The sequence below is a fragment of the Syngnathus acus genome, chromosome 4 (assembly GCF_901709675.1).
Source record: "Syngnathus acus chromosome 4, fSynAcu1.2, whole genome shotgun sequence".
NCBI classification, from domain to species: domain Eukaryota; kingdom Metazoa; phylum Chordata; class Actinopteri; order Syngnathiformes; family Syngnathidae; genus Syngnathus; species Syngnathus acus.
Window position 1 is genome coordinate 11,646,091 of NC_051090.1, and position 24,751 is coordinate 11,670,841.

A 24,751-nucleotide genomic window follows, 5' to 3' on the forward strand; every position below is an offset into this window, starting at 1 on the left:
TATGGACCCCGTGGAGGCCATTTTGTCTGTTTTGGGATGTTCTTTGATATTGAGGGGGGCTGGTTGGCCGCTGTTCCTTTTTTTTTTCCTTGTTGCTTTGCTTTGATGGCTTTTAACTTTCGCACTTACTGGCTTTCTTTACAGAAGCCTACACTCCCGCACCACCAGACTCACCAACAGCTTCATATCCAGGCTGTTAGGATCCTGAACTCTCTCCCCCCTCCACCCTCGGCTGCATAACGTCCTGCACTTTTGCACTATATTCTGACTGTATGCACACTTGCTCCATTTTGTTCCTCTTATTTATTTATTTATTTATTTATTTATTTATTTATGTTATTTGTTTATTTATTATTTATTCATCGCTCTTATTTATTCATTGTTTGTGCCTTCTTGTTTTTACTTTTTGTGCTGCTTACTTGTATGTATATTGTGTAATATGTCTTGTCACCGTGGGATAGTGGGAAACGTAATTTCGATCTCTTTGTGTGTCTTGACATGTGAAGAAATTGACAATAAAGCAGACTTTGACTTTGTGGCGCCTTATAAGAGCCTATTGAGTTGCGCTCATGCCATCTGTGTCTTTTATATCCCCGCTCTGTGGTATGAATACTGCTGGGGCCTGAATTTCCCCACCCCCAGATCAATAAGTGTTCAATCAATCAATCGATCAATCAATCAATCAATCAATCAATCAATCAATCAATCAATCAATCAAAAGTTGGTTTCTCCACCAGCATCCAGGTTATAGCTGCCCTACTGAGCTTTGTTCATAATGTAATGAAGCCTGTACACAACAGAGGTGAAACAATATGAATGACAGCATCCAGTTGCGAGTTGGAACCGAATGCTTGTTTGCCGATTAGAGGACATCATGAATGACCAGCACTGAGCAGCAGAGTGGCGCAGCGGGACCTGGTCGATGGATCGAAACCATCCTCTGCCATTTGGACCTTGTGACCTTTGGAAAGCTTCGGACCTTCTTTCAAGTCATGCTTTTGAAAAGAAATGTGCGGATAATATTTTCCACACGTTGGTTGTGCTGCATGGAAGTCGACCCATCCTCAATGCATACAGTTTATGAGGCATATAGTATGTGCCTTCTTTCACCATTCTCAATCCAAATACACAGTGTAGTTACCTATTAAATGGGTACTCCAGGTTAGAATAAAGGTAATGATTGAAATTTCGCAAAGACCTTTGAAGGGTCTTGATACTTTACGGCTGCACTGAGCAAGAAGAACAGACCTGAATTGATGCAGAAGTGGCAGGATTTGAACCCACGCCTCAGGAGAGACTGGTGCTTAAATTCAGCACCGCTCGGCCACACTACCTAATTCTTGTGATTCTGTATGAAATTTTCTTGACAATTATATTAAAACTTTGAAATCGGAGGATACATAGTCGGTTTCCCCACCAGCAATCAGGTTAGTGCTGTCCTACACCGCCTTGTTTATAATGTAACGAAGAAGAAACAACTCGCAGAAGGCCTGGCGATCATCGACAAGAGCCAGCTACCGGGAAAGCACAAATTTTGGTGCTACAACTTCACACTGTACCAAAGGGTCATGTGGCCACTGAAGATGAGCAACATCAAAAGCGAACGGGCTCATTTGGTTTAGGACTCTGTATTTAACAACCGAACCAGGGAGAGCACGGACGCACTTCCCCGTTCTTACAAACTATGCAGTCGAAATTGCTGCATTTGGAGAACTCGCAGGGGTCAACACGACCCTCAGTGCAATGGGCACACCTCACGCTGGATGAACCACCTTCGTGATCACGTTGCCTCTCCTGTCAAGTAAGTATGACTTCTTAGGCCGGGGCACGCGACCACTTATTTTACATCCTCTCTGTTAGATGACAGTGCCATTTGTAAACTGGCGAATGACGTGATGGTACTAGTGAGTTAGAAGTGTGTGTGTGTACTACTCACTGGGCATAAGAGGTCACAGGCTCAATGGTGGAGCATGCCACCGCCAATGAGCTAATGTGACAAGCCTCTGGTGATGGTCGCAACCTGGGTTTGACTCACTGGAACTCGTGAGCAGTAGAGCAAATGTTTTTCGGCCAAGTGTCCGTCTGGCTGTCCTTGAAGGCCTTGTTTTCTTGTGCAAGGCCCGCCATGAAAAACTGAGCAGTGCTCATGAGTCAAACAGCATCTGAACGGTCCTAGCTGTGTTTTATTGAATTTGCATTTCAATTGACCAACATTAGAAGGTGCACCAGTCCCAGGTGCAATGCAATACCAGTTGATGCGCAGAGTGGGTAGAGCAAGCTCTGTACCCCATCTTCCTGTTCCAATAAGTAGTTTAATATTAAGTCCCTCAATGGTGACATATCAGATAATTAACTGATAAGGGGGTTATTCGCAGGGTACAAAAAGTTACAAAACCATTCACTCCGGATGAGCTTTGGGATGATGGAATGGCAAAGATGTAATTTCCCTTTTTTACCCATGGATTTGTGACTCCAGATTTAGCTCAAGGAGTGGCACGTGAAAAAGTCGGTGTTTATCTTCTGATGTCATCAATATGTGCACCGAACTTTGTTTTGCGCTCAACAGGCCTTGGAACTCTAAGGCAAATCACTTCAAAAGTTAAAATTGTGTTGTGTCATGTCAACAGCGGTTAATGCAGTGCTTCTCAAATAGTGGGGCGCGCCCCCCGTGCTGCAGACATCAAGTCCAGGACCATCGTGTTTTGCAAGACCATTAGTCTGAATCTGTTTTGTCCATCATCGACCTGCAGCGAGAGATTCACAAAAGATTGAAAACGAAAGTTCAGTGTTTCTATGAAGAGTGATTGTTTTTGTCAGGTCTAAGAGGAGAAGACAACCAGTATTCCTTTTGCTCGCGAGGAGAGTTACGTAGAAGGCCCAGTTACAGTCCTCCACCAATTCTGGACTCCTCTTCCGCTATCTCCTCTTTATGACTTAGACTTAGACAAACTTTATTGTCATTTTGTCAACACTAGGTGTACACAAAACGAAATTTCGTTGCATACGGCTTTCAACAATGTAGTGGTATTGCAGCTGGTTAAAAAGTGACATTCTATATAAAAATATGAAATAAGATAAGTATAAAGTACAAAGTGCAGCAGTGATAAAGTATGTAAACAGTGCAGGAGACAAAAGCAGTATTTACAAGTGTGCAGAGGAATGCTACGTTTGAATGTTCAACAGTCTGACGACAGCAGGGAAAAAACTATTGCAGAACCTGGTGGACTGCAGCGGATGCTGCGAAACCTCTTCCCAGAGGGCAGCAGGGAGAACAGTCCATGGTGGGGGTGTGATGGGTCACTGATAATATTACGGGCTCGGGACACGCAGCGCTGGGATGACAAGTCCTGAATGGAGGGAAGAGGAGCCCCGATGATCCTTTCTGCTGTCCTCACCACTCTCCTCAGGTTCTTCCAATCGGAGGCGCTGCAACCTCCACACCACACCGAGAGACAGCTTGTCAGAATGCTCTCTATGGTGCTTCGGTAGAACGTCCTCATGATGGGTGGGGGCAGGTGGGCTCTCCTCATCCTCCGCAGGAAGTACAAGCGCTTCTGTGCCCTCTTGACCAGTGTTGTGGCGTTCACAGTCCAGGTGAGGTCGTCTGTGATGTGGACTCCCAGGAATTTAGTGCTGCTGACCACCTCCACAGCTGAGCTGTTGATGATCAGTGGAGCGTGGTGAGGCTGGTTCTTCCTGAAGTCGACGATGATCTCCTTCGTCTTCTCCACATTCAGGATCAGGCTATTTTCTCTGCACCAGCCCACCAACTGCTCCACCTCCTCTCTGTAGTCCAGGTCGTTGTTGTCCCTGATGAGGCCCACCACCGTTGTGTCGTCTGCAAACTTCACGATGTGATTGGTGGTGAACCTGGGGGCGCAGTCGTGTGTCATCAGGATGAACAGCAGGGGGCTCAGGACGCAGCCCTGAGGGGAGCCTGTGCTGAGGGTGATGACATCTGAGGTGTTCTGTCCGACCCGGACTGACTGAGGTCTGTTGGTGAGGAAGTCTAGCAGCCAGTTTCGAAGGGGGGTGCTGAAGCCCAGGTGTTCCAGTTTTTCCACCAGATGTTGTGGAATGATGGTGTTAAACGCTGAGCTGAAGTCCAGGAACAGCAACCGCACGTGGGCGTTCCTCTCCTCCAGGTGTGCCAGGCTCAGGTGAAGAACGGAGGAGATGGCATCCTCAATAGAGCGGTTCTGCCGGTAGGCAAACTGGAACGGATCGAATGTTGGGGGGAGTCTGGAGACGATGTGTTCTTTGAGCAGCCTTTCGAAGCACTTCATCATGATGGGAGTCAGTGCCACAGGTCTGTAGTCATTCAATGAGGTGATTTGAGGTTTCTTCGGCACCGGAATGATGGAGGCAGCCTTGAAGCATACTGGCACTTTGGCTTGGTCCAGCGAGATGTTAAAAATGTCTGTGATGACACCAGCCAGCAAGGCCTTCACATTCCTTGAACACCCGCCCAGGTATGTTGTCGGGGCCTGGGGCCTTACGTGGGTTGACTCTTCTCAGAGTCTTCCACACGTCGACTGAGTCAAGGCAGAGGGCCTCCTCTTCCTGGTGGGGAACAGTTTTAACTGCAGGAGTGCTGTTTAGTGCCTCAAAACGCCCAAAGAAGTTATTTAGACCATTTAGGAAGTCAGCATCAACCTCACCCACCGGGGGGGAGGGTAAGTTGTAGTCCGTGATCGCCCGTATGCCTTGCCACATACTCCTGGTGTTATTGGCGTCGTGGAAAAAATCCTGAATTTTTCGACTGTGGCTTCGCTTCGCTAGCCTGATGGCACGGTTCAAGTTGGCTCTCGCTGTCCTCAGTGCCTCCTTGTCGCCAGACTTGAAGGCTGAGTTCCGTGATCGTAGCGTATGACGTACCTCCTCAGTCATCCAGGGTCGTTGGTTGGCTCGGGTGATGATGTTCTTAGTGGTGCTGACGTCCTCGGAGCATTTGTTGATGTAGGCTGACACAGTCATGGCGTACTCATCAATGTCGATCTGATTGTCATATGTTGCTGCTGATTTGAACATGTCCCAGTCAGAGCACTCAAAGCAGTCCTGGAGTGCCTCCATGGCCCCCTCAGACCACACCCTCACCTGCTTCACTGTGGGTTTTGCTCTGATCAGCAGGGGCCTGTATGCAGGGATTAGCATAACAGATAGGTGGTCTGAAGAGCCGAGGTGGGGGCGGGGGGCTGCTCTGAATGCATCCTTTATATTGGTGTAAACCAAGTCCAGAGTGTTCTCTCCCAGAGTTGGAAAATCCACGTGTTGGTAAAAATGAGGGAGAATAGTCTTCATGTTGGCCTGGTTGAAGTCCCCAGCAATGATGAAAACACCCTCTGTGTGCGTGGATTGCAGCTCACTGATTGTCTGATAGAGAACACTCATGGCCTCTTTAGTATTAGCGCTAGGAGGCACATACACAGCCGTGATGCTAGCAACAGTAAACTCTCTGGGCAGGTAGAAGGGTCTGCAGTTAACAGTCAAAAGCTCGATGTCCGAAGAGCAGAAGCTGGCGACAGATCTAGCATTTTTGCACCAGTTGTTGTTGATGTAGACCAGTGCTTCTCAAATAGTGGGGCGCGCCCCCCTTGGGGGGGCGCGGTGCAATACCTGGGGGGGCGCGTGTGACCCTGGGGAACAGGCTTTTTTTTTGGCAGTACTAGAATAAAGTGTAATTGCGCATTTACTACAGTAGGCGGCAGTGGCGCTCTCATTGTTACTTCTGTCACGTTTGCGACAGTGCAACATTTTACGACTTACAAGACAACAGGTTTGCCTTGGTTAGCAGTGTTCAGTCAACAGAAAGCTCCGACTGCGTCCCGTCTATAGAGGCTTTGCAGTCACGTGGTTTTATCACGTGATTTTGTGTTATGCCGCCATCTTGGCGGTCAACTAGTCAGCTCGTTCCTACGTGTTTGTATGGATTGTCTGATTTCTGCGCTACGTTTTCACCGATTTCTTCCGAATTATGGCTGATTTGCTATCCAACGAAGTTAGGCATTTGGATGAAGACTCCAAGAATCGTCACAGAGAGAAGTTGAACCTTGTTGGCACAACGGATCCGTACCTTTTACCGAGAAGCATGCTAAAATCGCCCGAGCATTTTGCAACAGCCGACCTGCCTGAACGCTCATATCCAGATATTTATAATTACCTCGTCGATTTGTTTTGTAATGGCATTTCATAACTTGACATATTAAAAAACTGAATAGAGTGAAATCATTCAGATACTGTACCTGTCTGTTCAAGTTGCTACCATTTTTATTATTTGTTTATTTTTGCATGATGCCACATCTGATTGGCTTGAAAACTTAACCAATAAATATAATTCAATATTTACATTGATAACGTTTTCAAGCATCATGAAAAAATAAACACAAAATAAAAACGGGGGGGTGAACTGAAGAAATCATCCCATTCCCTGCCTTGCTGCTCTTGCTGCCTTTCTAAAAATGCACCCAGCATTTTCAACAATCATATTTGTATCATCCCATATTGTATTATTTCACATTTTGTGAAACAAATCAGGGGTGAATAGTTTGTTTACATACCTGATATGAAGTCCTCATTGCATATCCTTGTGTAAATCGTAGGTTTCCATCGTTCACGACGAATATCCGCGATCCATTTATCACGTTTTTTCATGTTCGCCGGAAATCTATAGAAGCTAAGATTTGGTTTATCGCCTCGTCTATTGCTACATCCAACAGCACAGCAGGTATCCGGCATTTTTAAGCTCAAATAGCAGCAGATATAACAAGAAAGCGTGTGTGAGTCGTTGACCGGCACTGAAAAGTTGACCGCCATGATGGCCGCCAAGCTAATGTGGGTAGCTTGATGACGTCAGCTGCAAAGCCTCTATAGCCTCCGTTATTCAACATAACCACCAACATGAAACAGTTTTTAACAGGGATGAAAAGAAAAGCGGAGAGAAACAAAGATAATGAAACAAAAGAAAGTCAGCCGAAAGCTAAGACGAGGAAATACGACGAAGCGTATTTAGCGCTTGGCTTCACTGTGAGTACAGTTGGAGAAGAGGAAAGACCGATGTGTCTGCTGTGTCTAAAAATGCTCGCAGCGGACAGCATGAAGCCAAATAAATTGGCGCGTCACTTAAATACGTTACACCCCGATCACGCCGATAAGCCACTTGAGTTTTTTCAGCGAAAACGTGCTGAATATGGCCAACAGTCATCCCGTTTTGTGAAGGCTACTTCAGTAAACCATCGAGCGCTGTTAGCATCATATAAGGTGGCGTACCAAATCGCGCAGTGCAAAAAGCCCCACACCATAGCAGAGGAGCTAATACTGCCTGCAGCATTAGACATGGTCTCTGTCATGCTGGACGACGCCAGTGCAGCAAAACTAAAAACTATCCCTCTGTCCAATGACACTGTCGCCAGACGTATAGATGACATCGCTAACGATCTTCAAGAACAGCTGGTAGATAAACTCAAAGACAAACGTTTTGCCTTACAGTTTGATGAAGCAACTGACAGCAACAAAGACTGTCTGTTTATTGCTTATGTACGTTTTTTATTGATTTGATTTAATTTTGCAATGGTGCAATTAGTTGGTCAAACATGTTTACAGTTTAAACAAGGATTTATTTATTCTTAATTTCAGGCATTGATGCACTTAAAATCTTTTCTGTTGCAGACTTTAAACACGATTTGATAAAGTTATTCTTTGTAAGTTTGACCATATGTCTTTCTTTTTTTCTTTAATGTTAATTAGGATAAAATGTTATGCAGAGATGGATAGTCACGGTGGGGAGTGGGGGACGCGAATAGTTTTCTTCTTGCTAGGGGGGGCGTAACAGAAAATAATTGAGAAGCACTGGGTTAATGGGTGAATTGTCAAATCAAACCTCTTCTTTTTCCCTTTCCCCTTTTCAGACTCCAAGCCTGGAGATAAGAGGAGCATCTGTATTAAAAACTGACCGGACTCCACAAGGTACAGATTGATTTATTCTTGATTGTAGAAGTAATCACAACTGCCTTGCGTTATCTTTGGAAATTGATCTGTTATTGGTGGTTTGAATATACTTATGTATGCTTAGCTACTGTCGCGCATATGCAAAAAGTGTATGTTGTAATTGCAATCTTCAATATGGAACTTGCATTTATGACATGTCATTCATTGCCTTGACTTTCACACTCCGGAAACCATGGCGGATGTCAAAGTGCAAAATAAAACCCAGGTTTACCCTGTACATTTTCATCATTTGGATAACAACTTGTAGCGCAAGCAATTTTCTCAGTACTATTTTAAAATAATGTGATTGGATATGTACAACAGTCAAATTAATTTGCACCACATTCAAAGGCACAGACAGAATGCCACCATTTTTCTTTTCAAACAGGGCAAAGTTTATCATTGGAGAATGGTTCATTTGAATCTTGCAGCTAACATTTGCTTCATTCTTCAACAGCTAGGAAATGAGTGAAACGCCCATGACAGGGAGGTTTTTTTGTCGGCATTAGTCATTTAAAAAGAGGTCATAGCTGCAGTAATTTAAGTGAGTATTTTATTTCTATTTCTCTTCATTATCAGAGCTTCTGCAGGTCATCGTGGAGCCCCCTCTGGCAATCCCTGGGCTGAGGAGCCTCAACTCTCGTTCAGAATGTGACGCGGAGAGTGGACGATGCCCATGACTGATCTAGAGACCTTTGACATGATGTCCAAGGAAATAAATGACAAACAGGATGCAAGACTGAATGACAGAATGATTAAGCTTAGAATTGGTTAGTCAAAAATTTGGATGTCCCCCGCACACACTCTTGATAGCTTACAAATGGAACCTGTAGGCTTCTGTTTGGTTTAATTGCTGTACTGTCAAAGTTACTGAATTTTCAGTTATGTTTTTGCTTGATTTACAAGACAAAAAGTCCTCAATTCAATTTTGTCTACTCTTAATTCCACTCTTCTGAGACACTGTTCATAATTCCTTGTATACAGATTGCAAAGCAGTCTTATGTTATGAGGCCGCTGATTTGAAGACCATGGACTGGTATGATTAAAACTTAAAGTCACAATGACCGTCACACACACATCTGGGTGTGGTGAAATTTGTTCTCTGCATTTAACCCATCCCCGTGTGATTTTGATCCATCCCCTGGGGGAGAGGGGAGAGGGGAGCAGTGAGCAACAGCGGTGCCGCACTCAGGAATCATTTGGTGATCTAATCCCCCATTTCCATGCTGAGTGCCAAGCAGGGAGGAAATGGGTCCCATTTTTCTTTTTATAGTCTTTGGTATGACCCAGCCGTGGTTTGAACCCACAACCTTCCAGTCTCAGGGCGGACACTCTACCACTAGGTCACTGAGCTGGTTGTGATTCAATATCTGTACTGTAGATTAAAAAAAGACAACAGTGAAGGCTTACGATGTGGCTGCGCTCAATGTTGACATTTTTTTCTGTTGTAGACTCTCCACAAATGACAATGACAACGTTCAATATGCGTGCTCGTGTGACTCGTGCAGAAAGCCCTCAGGAAGACTGCTCTGATAGCGCTGGTAAATAAAAAAAATAAAAACTCTGTTCGTTCCTGTGCGATTGCTTTATGTTCGAAATGTGCGACTGACATGAAATGCATCAAGGAAAAACAATTTTACAGGTAGTTGTGTTTTTTTTCCCCCCATATTCATATTTCTTTTACAGAGTAATCCCAAGGTCTACAAAGGGTGGTGCCTGATGTACATCGAGTTCATCTTTGTAGAAGCTGTTGGTGACACACACGGAGGCCACGGATGATGAAACAAGGAACGCAATGGCTTTAAAATTAAAACGGGCTCCAGCGCTGAGTAGCAAAGGGGGCTACCAAAAGCCCACAAGAGTGATGTTTATATTGTTGTGTTTTGCCGAGATGGTTGTTTTGTTTGATATGTCCTACATAAAATATGTATATATTTATATTGTAACGTAGTAGTTTTGTTCTATTAAATAGCCCCCATTTTTTAATACTGTATGTATAGTTTTACATTTTTAAACATATGATTTAAAAACATTGCACATTTATATTTGTGATGGTTGGATAATGTTTGAAAAAATTTATTTATTTAGGTTCGATTATCATTTTGGTTAACACAGGCCATTGTAAATTTTGTTTGCAAAGATTTACGTCCATACTTAGTGGAAAATGAAGGCTTCATGCGGCTCATTCAGGTGCTCGAGCCACAGTACGTTATGGTGGAACGTAAACATCTGACTGAAACAGTTATCCCCACGATGTATACTGTCAAATTTACAACAGTAACAGGATTTGCCTTGAGAGGTGAATTTTACTTTCAGTTTTGTTATTTTGCCTGTAATCAAAAGTTTGGTTCAATGCCTTTATGCAAATTGTTGTTAATGTGCAGTCACTTGCACTTTTCAGACTGACAAATCTTTTTGTACAGTTAATGTGAATTGTCAAGTTTAATTCATGTTTGAACCTGAAACCTGACGAGAAAACAATAAAGTCATGTGTATTTTTCAACAGAGGTGAGCTGTTTTCATTATTTAAGGGCAGGTTGAATCGATTCGACCCGAACCGAATCGCAATTAATCGATTCAGAACATTCAGAATCAAAATCGAATTGATTTAGGAAATTGGCCATGACACCCAGCCTTAGTCACAATGTTTATTTCAATCAATTGATGAACAAAAAGCAAACCCAAATATTCATACAATTTACAATCTTAAGGGCAAGCGTTTTCTCCCTATTTCGTCTTGTCCCAGAATCGGCTGTACGCGTCCACCTTGAAGTCGTCCTCATAGTCGACCGCGGTCCCTTTTACTGTCTTCTTGACGTCACGCCTCTTCTGGCGACTACGCCGCTGCTCCTCCGACAGTGTGGAAAGATCGACCGGCATCTGGCAAAAACACAAACCAAGTGAAAACGCGGAGACAACAGAAGCAGCGTACGGGCGCCGTCGCTAACCATGAGGATGCGTCTGGGTTCTTTGTATCGGATGTTGACGGTGGAGCCGTCTGGCCGCACCAGCATCGCCGGGTACGAGCACTCGTATTTCTGTCGACCGCAGCGCACCACCGACGTCCTGTTGGAGTTGAGGCGAGCGGGCGGCGTGAGTGCGAGGGACCTCGCAGAACACCTGAGGAAAAAGTCACAATTACGACGACACCGTCGGCCGTTCAGAACCATTTGCACGGAATGGTTATATATATATATATATTCTATATATATATATTAGGGGTGTAAATCGCGGGTAAATCGCGGGTTTTGTCACGATACGATATCATATCGATACAAAGAACCACGATACGATATTTGCCGATATCCTGTGATTCATTCACGATACATCACGATATAGTGCTCCACGATCGATATATATATATTTTTTTTAAATAAAAAATATAGAACAATATCCTGATTTATAACAATTCATACGCAAAATCAACAAGGTACTGCAAACTCTTTATTTAGGAAATTACAAGAGTATTGTAGTATACAAAGTGCTTATTTTAACACTGAACTTGATCAAATTCCTATATTTTTTCTCATATAAGTAAAGAAAAATTAATATTCTTTCTTTTTTTGTAATACCATTAACTTTAAAGTGCATTACTGAACTATTTATTTACAATAATTTTAATTGTCCGTTGAGCCATCTTTTCTTTGGAATCCAAAGTGCTTCCAAACGAATGACTTGAAGCCCAAAGGGGAGCGAATTTCCTCGTCTTCTTGGACACTAGCCATAGCACCAGCCCAGGAGCCGCGTAGTTGTCGGCTCCCCTTTCACGTGCCTGCTCTGCTCACAACACAACACGCCGCGTACTGCTCCCGGAAAGAGGAAGCAAGCAACAATGAACTGGATTTCAAAATAAAGTCGCGTCTAATGTCCGAGGTCAAACACGGCGATATAAATCGATGTTTACGTTTAGCATCGATGCCAATAAATCGTAGAGCATTATATCGATTAATCGATGTGTATCGATGAATCGTTACACCCCTAATATATATATATATATATATATATATATATATACACACACACAGGGACGTGCGGTCAGAGGAGGCACGGGAGGCCACGCCTCCCCTGCCATCATGAAAAGGGGAAAAACAAATTCAATTGTTTTTAAGTCATTTTCCTTTTAATTTCAATAGTTTTGTATCATTTTGAACTAAAATCGCTGAATTTTTATAGTTGTTTTAAAACCGAGGACGATTCGCTGGGAGGAGCCAACTTCCTGCCTAGCCTCCTCTGAGGATTGCGTAATCACACGGCTGCCTACGTTGACAGGCTATGCAGTTAGACCAGGGGTGGGCAAACTACGGCCCGCGGGCCACATTCGGCCCACGGGACCGTTTAATCCGGCCCGCCAACCCTGAATTAATTGTATTATTAATCTTTTTTTTTTTTTTTTGTCATTTTGCCTGCAATGACTGCGTTTCCCCAGTAGATGGGGAACCGCTCGCCTGCGCATTTACTACCGGAAGCCGTGTCAGAAAGCTCGGTGCACACTCACAAGTGCGTGTACGTACGTACTCAGTAGTACGGACATGGCGCACTCGCGCTCTATTTGTATCAGTCCCGAATTTAGAGCGTGGGCTGTGACGACAGCATTCTTGTAATTCGCTCGCTGAGCTTTCAGATACAGTTTTACGCTAAAGCCACCCACAAACCTTCCCCTGGAATCCTTCCATTAAAATGAGTGGCCCGAAGAAAAGAAGTGAGTGCCGAATGTTAAAAGAGTGGCCAATTTGGCTCGACGTACGCGACGTGACGTTCAGCCACATCAACCCGTCACAGATCGAGGTAAACGGATCTCTCCTAAGAATTGCCACAACAAATTTTACTCCAGACTATGATGCACTAGCAAAAAAGGGAGACCAACAACACTGTTCCTACTGAAAATGAAGGGGAGGCTCTCAAGTTTGTTGTAAAAAAAATGCATTTTGAATATGATTTGTACACATAGCAGGGATTGAAACTAGCGACCATTCTCATTTTCAAACAATGCAGGATGCTCAAGGACATTGATGCACCAACTGTTTGCGACTAATCTTAACCTGTAAAGTTCTTAAGGCTTACTTTAAGGAAGTGTTTCCCGTTTCCTCACCTCTGTTACCAGGTGTTTGTGAGTTAAAACTCTGCTCTGATGTTCAGATACCCCTCACCGTGTTGCCGTTTTGATTACCGTATTTTCCGCCCTAAAAGGCGCACCGGGTTATAAGGCGCACCTTCAATGAACGGCCCATTTGAAAACTTTGTCCATATATAAGGCGCACCGGATTATAAGGCGCATAAAATAGAAGCTATACTGCATCAAACTGAGGTTGACTAGGGTTGCGGTATGCATCCACTAGCCAATAACCAACGAGCCCTCTGTAAACAATCGCGTTTCTCAAACGATCTCCTATAAAATGATCAGAACTGACTAAAGTTCGATCTAACGCATTGGTACTACTTACCTATGTTTCCCTTCCATATCGATCCGTAGATTTACTCGAAACATTAACAGAGCAGCCTATTTTGACATGAAATAGCCTGGTACGTATAGCAGCTATCGCAATAGCATTAGCCATCCGCAAAGTCTCACGAGCCTCAGCTCGCAATCTCCCATGAGCCTCAGCAAAGTGTAAACAATCGCGTTTCTCAAACGATCTCCTATAAAATGATCGGAACTGACTAAAGTTCGATCTAACGCATTGGTACTACTTACCTATGTTTCCCTTCCATATCGATCCGTAGATTTACTCGAAACATTAACAGAGCAGCCTATTTTGACATGAAATAGCCTGGTACGTATAGCAGCTATCGCAATAGCATTAGCCATCCGCAAAGTCTCACGAGCCTCAGCGAAGTGTAAACAATCGCGTTTCTCAAACGATCTCCTATAAAATGATCGGAACTGACTAAAGTTCGATCCAACGCATTGGTACTACTTACCTATGTTTCCCTTCCATATCGATCCGTAGATTTACTCGAAACATTAACAGAGCAGCCTATTTTGACATGAAATAGCCTGGTACGTATAGCAGCTATCGCAATAGCATTAGCCATCCGCAAAGTCTCACGAGCCTCAGCTCGCAATCTCCCATGAGCCTCAGCAAAGTGTAAACAATCGCGTTTCTCAAACGATCTCCTATAAAATGATCGGAACTGACTAAAGTTCGATCTAACGCATTGGTACTACTTACCTATGTTTCCCTTCCATATCGATCCGTAGATTTACTCGAAACATTAACAGAGCAGCCTATTTTGACATGAAATAGCCTGGTACGTATAGCAGCTATCGCAATAGCATTAGCCATCCGCAAAGTCTCACGAGCCTCAGCGAAGTGTAAACAATCGCGTTTCTCAAACGATCTCCTATAAAATGATCGGAACTGACTAAAGTTCGATCCAACGCATTGGTACTACTTACCTATGTTTCCCTTCCATATCGATCCGTAGATTTACTCGAAACATTAACAGAGCAGCCTATTTTGACATGAAATAGCCTGGTACGTATAGCAGCTATCGCAATAGCATTAGCCATCCGCAAAGTCTCACGAGCCTCAGCTCGCAATCTCCCATGAGCCTCAGCAAAGTGTAAACAATCGCGTTTCTCAAACGATCTCCTATAAAATGATCGGAACTGACTAAAGTTTGATCTAACGCATTGGTACTACTTACCTATGTTTCCCTTCCATATCGATCCGTAGATTTACTCGAAACATTAACAGAGCAGCCTATTTTGACATGAAATAGCCTCGCGGGTACAACAGCTATTCGGTGACGCCCCCTGACTACAGTTGCCGTAATGCTGGGAAGCGATGCGACCTTGTAATTTACTAGTCGTACTAAAACGTACTGAAACATTTTGGCAGAGCACTGTGTACAACCAGTATGGATCAACAAATTCATCAGTTGATCCATATATAAGGCGCACTGGCCTATAAGGCGCACTGTCGGCTTTTGAGAAAATTTTAGGTTTTTAGGTGCGCCTTTTAGGGCGGAAAATACGGTACTTTATTTGGATGTATGCTTTCACCGATTCTTCAAGATGATATATTTGGTCAGAATGTTTGCTGTTTGATGTGATCTCATAAGATAAACATTTTTCATTAATCTGACCTGCAGGCACTGAAGTGATGGAAACTGTTATTCATAATAATAGTGTCGTATTTTATGAGAATCACTGATAGCAGTTTTTTAGTGATTTTTTTTTTTAATGCTGTTAATAAATGCATTTGTTTTCAAAAAACTTGTTTGGAATATCCATGCTTTACTACCTACTAAAGGCCAAAATCTTTTATGCAATGACCTTTACAGGTCGCTTATATTACTTCACACAAACACTACGTCCATCTGCTCCTGGTTCGGCCCTCCGGTCCAAATTTAGAACCCAGTTCGGCCCGCGAGTCAAAAAGTTTGCCCACCCCTGAGTTAGACTGAACTGCTCTGTGTCTTTATGTCGCTGTTTAAGTGTTCAAACACTGTGGCTATATTAACTAACTTCCGTAGTTAAGCTGATGTATATAATATCTAGTGTTTTTTGTCATCTGTCTATAACGTCGTGTTTCTTTAGATTAGGGGTGGGCAATTCCGGTCCCCGAGGTCCAGCATGTTTTCTATGTCACCCTGTTGCAACACACCTGATTCAAATGGTCAGATAATTAGCAAGGTCTGCAGAAGCTGGATAACAATCCTGATCATTTGAATCAGGTGTGTTGCAGCAGGGAGACCTATAAAACATGCAGGACACCGGCCCTCGAGGACCAGAATTGCCCACCCCTGCTTTAGATGAACAAAACGGCTTTGAAAAGAGACCTTACGGAGGCTACGAAAAAAAGGTTCTCCAGCCTTATGGCAGGGGGTGCTATGGATCCTGGGATGCCTCATGCGCCTACCTGTAGAATAAGAGATCTCCAGTTCAAATTTACAGTGAATAACTGAGGAGCAGTCGTCCATTTATTTCGTTTTACATTCGTTTTTTTTTTTTTCGGGGTTTTTTTTTCTTCCATTTTTACATTTCGTTTTACAATGGAGAATTACATATCCAAACGATTTTCAACTATGGATTTTCGGTCGAAGCAGGAGGTCATCAGTAAAGGAAGACCAATTCCGGAGTTAAAAGGTTTGATTCGGACAACGGGACTTGGGAGCGTGTCTTTTCAAACAGAGTGGTACGCACGATCGAAAGGAAGTTTTTGATTCCATGTGCAGGCCGTTCACCCCTCCACCCCCCCTTATATAAAAAAAATAATTTTCTCAACGGATTTACACGATTCACGAAAATACTTTCGACGGAAAAAAACACGGAAATCCGCGGACCCGCGGTAAATTCTCACCCCTGAATATTACAATTTGAAATCAAGCCCTTTCCTCTTGCTGATTTTTAGGTGACCCTTGCTATCCAATCGTGAATATAACAAAAAAAGAACAGAAACTCAAAGTAATCTTACCAGATGAACACGCGACGTGTGTTGTTTATCCACGCCATGCTGACGGAAAGTTTCAAAGGCTTATTAGGATTGGGAAAGACGCTGCCCGAAGCAGCTCGATGTAGTGCATCTACTCCAGTGTTAAGACTGCGACTATTGATGACGTCATGCTACGGCAACTCAAATTGGACGAACTACACTAAATCCCAATGAAGTCATGTTACGCGTTTTCGATGTATGCGTCATTCAAATAGTAAGCGAGAGAATAACGGTACGACTGCAAAATCGATCAATATAATGTAATACTGTGCATCAATAAATTAAGTCAGAATGTGTCATTTTTCATTTGTTAGCGCTTGACATCGAGGCTTTAGCATAATTGGACATTTGTAATTCAGAGACTAACGGCACTGTAATAATGTTCATTTTTAATAAGATAAAATAAAAATACTCAATAGTAAAAAGCAACTATATTTGTGTTTTTTATTTTTTATTTCAATAAAAAAATCTTAATAGTGAGAACACATAGTGGCAATGTTAACTTAGTTTTTCCCATGTCTGTAATGTAATTTGAGTCTGAGGATAACTTTCTTCATGGTGTACAGTCTGGGATTACTTATTTATTAGACAAATATCAATTCCAATATTTACATTTGACAAAAGAATATATCAGTGATATAAGGAATCAAAGGCATTAATCTCCGACCATTGAATCAAAACATTTACCATACAACACTGCCACTTAGATGCTAACTGTTAGCCCATGCGTCTTTGACTCCCCATTGCATGCAGGCATTCAGGTAGCAGAGGCCATATGCGCTTGAAAACCAACAAACTTCTGGTGCTCATGCAGGAATGCGACTGCGCAGGTACTCCAACACGGCGTCCGTTCCCTTGGTCATGATGGCGGCTCGCGGCGTCCGGAAAGGATTGCCCTCAAGACTGAGAGACCTGAACAATATAAACGCAGCAGTTTTGAGAAACTACCAAGTGCCAAAGCCATCTTAAAAGAGTCGTTCAGAGTGAGCCTCGCATGTGACGAGCCAATGGTAAGAGTTGGCCACCTGAGTGTGATGCACAGGCCCAGTTGAGGCGGCACGTTGAGCAGGTCGTTGTTGGACAAGTCCAGCGTGGACAGGCACAGCAGGCCCAGCAAGCGGGCGGGGTCCACGCTCGCCACCTGGTTGTTGGCCAGCAGGATGGTCTCCAGCGACGGCATGTCGTACAAAACCTCTGGGAAGGACTTGAACCTGCAGCACAATCCAGTCAGCTGGCCGGCCGAACCTTCCCGCCTCGGCTTTGATGAGGTTTGTTTACTTGTTGAAGTTGAGGATGAGCGAGTGAAGTCTTGTCAAGTTCTTCAGCGCGGCCGGCAAATGCCTCAGCTGGTTGTTCCTGACGCACGCATGTACAAGAAGCGGATCAGAAAGATGCAAAATGGAGTTGAAAATGGTGGCATGAAGGCAGACTTGTACCTGAGGTCCAGGTGCAGCAGGTTGGCCAGAGAGCAGAGCGGCTCGCAGCAGCTCAGCCTGTTGAACGCTACATTGAGCTCCGTCAGCGACGCCCGTGTGTCAGCCAGCCTACGCAGAGCCGCTCGCTTTACCGACGCGTCTGACACCGGGCGCGCCCCCCTCCGCTCACCTCGGTGGCACCTCGCTCAGCAGGTTCTTGCTGAAGTCGGCAGAGGTGACTGTGTGCTCGGCGGCGGCCAGGAACAGCTCGTCCGGGATGCGATCAGCCTTCTTGTCACTGAGCGGGCGCACGAGAAGGTCACGGCTGCGGGTTCCAGAGGGCTGTCTGTCTCCCGACTTGGCTCACTCACCTGTACACCAGCGACTTGAGCATTTTGATGTTATGCACGTTGACATCGGCCTGGCTGGGCAGCGTCATGGCGGTTGGCACGTCGCCAGCGCTCTTGGGGTCCTCTGAAAAAGCACACAAGCAGGTCGGAACGCCACAATCGGCGAGCTCGTGTAAATGCGTCAGCAGAATGCGGCGAAGGTGCGAGCATACCTTTAATTCTTCCTCGGAGGTACTTGAGAAGCTCGTTGGTTCCTTTCTGTGGTCAAGGAAAAGTCCAGCGTCATTCGTTTGCTTGGCGCTCAGCGTTTGTTCAATACACTTTCCTTTCCACGTACGCTTCATCCAAATTTCAAAAGCCGGTCGGTACATTGAGGCGCCGCCCTCAAACGTTGTCCAATTTTAGGTGGACAGACAAACAGCGCGGAGGCAAAAGCCGAGCTGCCGAGAGGACAAACCGTCAGCAGGTCTCTCCTGATCCCACGCAGAGGATTTCCCTCCAGCAGCAGAATCTTCAGCTCGGGCAGCAGGCCGAGAGCCGCGGGAAGCCTGCCACGCGCGCAGATGTCAGCGGCGCCAGAGTCTGCGAAGCACAGCCGCACGGGCGGAGGCGGGACTCACGTGCCGATGTTGTTGTTAGTGAGGTCGAGGCGCGTGAGTGTGCCCAGCGCCGCCAGCTGCTCAGGCAGTGCGCCGATTTTGTTGTCTCGCAGCTCCAGCACGGACAGGACGCCCAAGCCAGCTAGGTGCTCGCCGGACATGCCGGTGATCTGGTTGTTGCCCACGTAGAGCTCCTAGCAAGCGACAGACGGACGGTTCAAATGCGTCAAATTGTGCTTGGCAGCGCATATGCTCACTCTTAAACCCTCGCTCTTCAGGAGACCGTCTAATAGTGTACATTTTTGACACACACTAAAGTGACCAAATTGTGATTCAACAGGTTTTGGCTCAACGCCAGGGATTGGATGATTTGAAAATTTCATTTTTCAATTTCATATTGATCAAATATTTCACTTTTTTTTCCAAACCAAAAATAGAAATCTTAATATTTGTATTTTATTTTGACACAGTTTCAAATGTGTAGGCTATGTAATATGGAGATTCAAAACAAAGTTACGTTTTTTTGGGGGTCTTATTTTGAAAACATTTCATTTTGTGGCTTTTCAAGTGTCACCTTGAGCACGGGCGCGTGAAGCAGCGGGAGTTGGCAAAGCTTGTTGTGGCGCAGGTAGAGCTGCTCTAGGGCTGCCATCTGCGAAATGCTGGTGGGAACGTCGCTCAGCAGGTTGTTGCTACAGTCCAGCAGCTTCACATCTGTAGGGGGAAGAAGCAAACACAATCAGTTCCAAAAATGTGCTTTTCATGGTCCGGCTCGGCCCCATCCCGAACGGGAGTCTTACTGGTGAGCAGTGACAGGCTGTCGGGCAGACGGCCGAGCTCGTTGCGACACAGGTGGAGCTTCTGCAGGCGGCAGAGGCGGCCTAGGCTCGACGGGAGCTCCGTCAGTCGGTTGTCGGACAGGTCCTGGCGCCCGGGACAAGTGATCAAGCCTCGCCCATTTGAAGCGTTGGCTAGGTTTTCTGCACAACTACAACAACCCACTGCAAAACGGCATCACCATTCGACGTGGGCATTTTGGTGTGACTTGAAAAAAAAAAGAATAATCGAGAGCCTCCTTGAAGTGAATCTCCTCCAATCGAATTGCCTCTTGATATGCGGCTACTCGTTAGCCCCAAGGACACAAGTGGCCCTGTTCTAAAAATAGCTTGGCAGTGAGGCAACACTGATATTTAGTATGAGAAATTAAAAGAGAAAAATACAGTAAACGTTCATGTATTTAAAGCTGACGTGGTTGATTATGCTCAATGAGGGTAAAATTATTTTATTTACCCAAATATTAAAAACAAAAGTCACTTTACGGCTGTAATTTGAACACTGATATTGTGGCTCAAGATCATCCTGGCGTCAGAGTCGATCAAATACCAGCCTGTGCCTCATCACAATAAGGAACATTTCAAAATGGTTGGAAGTATTTGTTGACGACACGAACGCGCGTCTACGATGAACATTACAGACATCGTTGGCGTGCATCGATGAAGTCGTGTTTCTCGTGCACATTTTCGGCAAGTGGTTGGCGGGTAGCTACCAGCTCGGTCAGCGCCTCCAGTTGTCCCAGCTCCTCAGAAAGCTCGTCCAGCAGGTTCTGCTGCAGTGTCAGGCTCTGCAGGTTCTTCAGAGCATACACCTCCATTGGCAGTGACCTCAAACGGTTGAGACTACGGCAACGGCACAACACAGATCGCTTAACAAGCGGCGAAGTCCAACGACAAAAGGGTCCTACGCGGCCGGGCGCACGACTTACCCGAGTCGCAGCTGCTGAAGCTCCCGCAGTTCCCCCAAGGCGGCCGGCAGCATCTGCAGTTGGTTGTCGTGCAGCTACGACACAAACGACAAGCCTCGTTCACGTCATTCAGGCCGCTCGCACAGGGACCAAATGCTTAAGCAACCGACACGCCGACAGATTGTACGTGTGGTACAATCGTGATGGTGAGAAAAGAAAATTCAAGTTGTTGAGTGAATGTCGACAGCCGCCGATATTCAACTTGAGTCTTTTTCAATGACATGTTTGTAAATCAATTATTTTGCCATCAATAAGCAGGCAGGCAGGGGCAGGCAGGGGCAGGCAGGCAGGCGGTCCCAAAGTGGTAATGACGCAAAGAACGACGAAGGCGCTGTGCGGCCGGCGTACATCGAGCGTGGTGAGCGCAGGCAGCAGTCGGATGTCATCGGACAAGCTTGTGAGACGGTTGGACGCCAGCAGCAGCTTAGTGAGGTCCGTTTGCTCCCACCAGCGCTCTGACGCGCCGAATGACACGTTGTGATGGGCCTCGGCGGGTGTGTCCACATTCAGCCGGTACACGCTCGCCGGAACTGGTATGAGCAAAACATCAACACACACAGACTTGATCAGCTTTCAAGCCCACCGTCTTGCTATTCGAACACTTTAACACAAAGATTATGACAGTCAAACAAATATTTTCCTTAAAAGTCAGACCATTTTCTCTGTTACAAAGTTAATACGAAGGACGATGTTACTGTACACCAGTTAAATGTTCTGCTAGTAATACAAAAAAGACGTTACTTTCCTTACACACACACACACACACACACACACACACACACACACACACACACACACACACACACACACACACACACACACACACACACACACACACACACACACACACACACACACACACACACACACACACACACACACACACACACACACACACACACACACACACACACACACACACACACACACACACACACACACAACACACACACACACACACACACACACACACACACACACACACACACACACACACACACACACACACACACACACACACACACACACACACACACACACACACACACACACACACACACACACACACACACACACACACACACACACACACACACACACACACACACACACACACACACACACACACACACACACACACACACACACACACACACACACACACACACACACACACACACACACACACACACACACACACACACACACACACACACACACACACACACACACACACACACACACACACACACACACACACACACACACACACACACACACACACACACACACACACACACACACACACACACACACACACACACACACACACACACACACACACACACACACACACACACACACACACACACACACACACACACACACACACACACACACACACACACACACTCACTCACTAAAGGAATGTAAACGAACATTTGGAGCAATACTACATTGTCCTAAAAGGTTAGACACATGATCGTTCATTTCTCTTGTTAGGAGACCCACTTACATCGTCAATGACTCCTGTACCACTTGTCGAGTTACGTGGTGAATAGGATGGTAAAAGATGGTGTGTGAGTGTGTATTGGATTTGGCCCAGACGAATTGGCTAAGATGAAATTCCAAATTTCACAGCTTGACATGGAAGACCTGAAGAAGGGGGCCTGAGTAGGGGTTACTTAAAAGTTAGTTATTCAAAATCACCTATTGTTAAAATTGGTAAAGGGGAATTTGTTGGATGAACCAGTAAACCTCCATTCGCATTCCAAATTTCACCAGAAGATGGTGCCAAAGTCAGATTGACCTAACATAGTAAATTAATAGTTTAAAAAGTCATCGATTAGATGATTTGTTCTGAAGCACAGCAACACACAATTTTGGATTATGTTATATTATTTTGTTTTGCTATAATATACTTTGAAACTGCTTGAATATTTTAATTTGCTAACTAGGGAAGCCCATGCTAATCGTTAGGTAATGAGAATGAGACATGTTGATCACAGTTAGAGTAAGCTGCAATATACTTTATTTTATTTTGTTTTGCAATATTGTGTAGTTAGTAGCAACTTGAGCAGCATCATAGCACTGATGTATCATTTACACATGAATGTATTAAGAGTTTACTTATTTATTGTGTTATTTGTTTATTCATTATTTATTCATCACTCTTATTCATTGTTTGTGCCTTCTTGTTTTTATTTTTTTGTGTTGTTTACTTGTATGTATATTGTGTACTATGTCTTGTCACCGTGGGATAGTGGGAACGTTATTTCGATTTCTTTGTGTGTCTTGGCATGTGAAGAAATTGACAATAAAGCAGACTTTGACTTTGAGTTGAGTAAGGACAAAGGGCTGACAGTGATACCGTGGGTGGAAGACTGCAATCCCACGCTTGAGCTTGACCTAGAGGTCACCAGCTTGTCAAAATACGTTTTGAAGATGCTTGAGTGTTTTAACCTGCTAACGAAGAGAATCCACGATCATAGTTATGATTATGTGTTAAATTGACTATTGTGAAAGTATGTGTTATTATTGTCACAATGTTTGATCAGTATCAAACATGTATGTAATATTGATGCTCCATTTACATATGAATGTATGAATGTGAGCGAAGACAAGGAGGCGGAAAGGGTTAATGGTGATACTAAGTGGTGGAAGACTGAGGTCCCACATATGAGCGTGACCTCGGCCACGTTCATCCAGTTGAAGCCTAAACAAAATGCTGTTTGACGGAACACAAGTCAGAGAAAAAACATTTGCAAATGTCACGTTGATGGACAGTTGACAAGTTTTGGGAGTGGGAAACAGGATGAAGCATCCCTGAGAAAATTGTTACTTCCGTGATAACATGGTCACCTCATCTGGTTGAATCCGGTTGAGGATTTAATCCTGAGATGCAGGTGCAGTCTATTCTGGAAGCATTTGGGTCATCTGAGGCCAATGTATGACAATATGGAAAAAAACTGGTACGTGACCAAGCAGGCATAGTACCCACGAACTGGACTGGTATAAAAGGTTCGTTCGGACAAAGAGCATCGCTCTCTCTCGCCTGGTGGGCTTTCCCCGTCAGGGGTATGGCCCCTGCGGCTACTGCCGTGGGTCGAGAACGCCGATTAGACAAAAGATAGATTTCATTCTTTCTGAGATTAACCCAAGGTCCGTTAAGATGAATTTATACCATCTTCAAATTGGACTTAGTCAAATTTTAAACTCAAAGACAGGCTAGGAGGTGCAGACCTCGGTGCAGGAGAGAGGAGCCATTTTTAGGGCGTCGCCATCTCCATTCTTTAGGCCAGCCTGTTCTTTTAAACAGAATTCGGATTTTGGAACAAGGAGAACTGATCACTCGACTTTTCCACCAAACAGCATTTTAGACCTCTAGCCTCTTACCCTTTTTCACTATATTTTTGAGTTTTCAATCGAGAGAACTTCGAGACTGAATAATTTTTGCTCCATTGAGAATGGTGAGTGGAAATTATTGTTAGTTGTTCGAACAATTGAAACTTGTAATTCTCTTTCTTGCTTATTCATTAAATTTCTACTTTATAATCATCTAATTTCGATTAATGAATATTTTGATCTTTTATGCTTTAAATCTCTTTAGTTTCTCTATCATAGTCATACTTTAAACCGTTCACTTCTTTTTTAAATGAAGACCGCTTTAATCCATGACATCAGGGAGTGTCAGAATCTGGTTCGAAACCGTTAACTTAAGCTCAGCTAGTGTGAGTGTACGCTAGTGAAAATAAACGAGTTCCCGCGGTCTTAACAAAGACAGCTAAACTATTCCGAGCGGATAACAAAAGCAACAATCTTAATAGGAAAGAAGAGCCGCTGAAGCGGCCACGATCGAGGAGATCCTGGGTCTCGACAAAGTAGTTACTCAACCCTCGGGTTTCTTTGATTTCAGCGGGACTGGCGTCCGGAAATGACGGAATTAATCTAACAATAGATTAGTTACCTGAACAGCGGTTAGACTCGGAACGAATCTTCTTTCCGTACCGGCTTAAATCAATTCTCGTCTCCCCTACAGAGTGCGTTACTGCAGAGGGGCTAAAGTACAGAATTTTACCCTTTAAACGGAGAGCCGGTCACTTACATCAGATAGGTGCGCGATTGACATTGCTTTCAAGCCCACCTTTCTATTGCTATTCGAACA

The 24,751-nt window shown here is 44.6% G+C and overlaps 1 protein-coding gene, 1 long non-coding RNA gene and 2 other non-coding genes across 5 annotated transcripts in view; 1 reads left to right on the forward strand and 3 right to left on the reverse strand.

Annotated features, from left to right (window-relative positions):
• Window positions 1–1,644: 1,644 nt before the first annotated feature.
• Window positions 1,645–1,809, reverse strand: LOC119122394. The gene has a single exon (XR_005097865.1). It is a non-coding gene; the product is annotated as a U1 spliceosomal RNA (small nuclear RNA).
• Window positions 1,810–2,215: 406 nt separating this feature from the next.
• On the reverse strand, window positions 2,216–2,398 carry LOC119122413. The gene has a single exon (XR_005097878.1). It is a non-coding gene; the product is annotated as a U2 spliceosomal RNA (small nuclear RNA).
• LOC119121725 lies at window positions 2,368–9,016 on the forward strand. The gene is made up of 4 exons (XR_005097741.1): window positions 2,368–2,505; window positions 7,905–7,962; window positions 8,563–8,753; window positions 8,968–9,016. It is a non-coding gene; the product is annotated as an uncharacterized LOC119121725 (long non-coding RNA).
• Window positions 9,017–10,618: 1,602 nt separating this feature from the next.
• The window catches only part of lrrc40 (leucine rich repeat containing 40), a 17,978-nt gene continuing 3,845 nt past the window's right edge, over window positions 10,619–24,751 (reverse strand). Inside the window, exons 2-16 of one of the 2 annotated variants that reach the window (XM_037249364.1) lie at window positions 20,935–21,116; window positions 20,548–20,621; window positions 20,332–20,461; window positions 19,586–19,709; window positions 19,360–19,499; window positions 18,807–18,979; window positions 18,644–18,734; window positions 18,399–18,444; window positions 18,208–18,310; window positions 18,027–18,134; window positions 17,858–17,965; window positions 17,700–17,777; window positions 17,447–17,632; window positions 10,932–11,103; window positions 10,619–10,863 (exon numbers count right to left, since the gene is read on the reverse strand). In XM_037249364.1, coding sequence (XP_037105259.1) covers window positions 10,711–10,863; window positions 10,932–11,103; window positions 17,447–17,632; window positions 17,700–17,777; window positions 17,858–17,965; window positions 18,027–18,134; window positions 18,208–18,310; window positions 18,399–18,444; window positions 18,644–18,734; window positions 18,807–18,979; window positions 19,360–19,499; window positions 19,586–19,709; window positions 20,332–20,461; window positions 20,548–20,621; window positions 20,935–21,116 — 1,868 coding nt within the window. In that variant the 3' untranslated portion in view covers window positions 10,619–10,710. Of the gene's footprint in view, window positions 10,864–10,931; window positions 11,104–16,842; window positions 17,334–17,446; window positions 17,633–17,699; window positions 17,778–17,857; window positions 17,966–18,026; window positions 18,135–18,207; window positions 18,311–18,398; window positions 18,445–18,643; window positions 18,735–18,806; window positions 18,980–19,359; window positions 19,500–19,585; window positions 19,710–20,331; window positions 20,462–20,547; window positions 20,622–20,934; window positions 21,117–24,751 lie in introns of those variants that run through there. The other variant, XM_037249365.1, reaches the window with a different exon arrangement.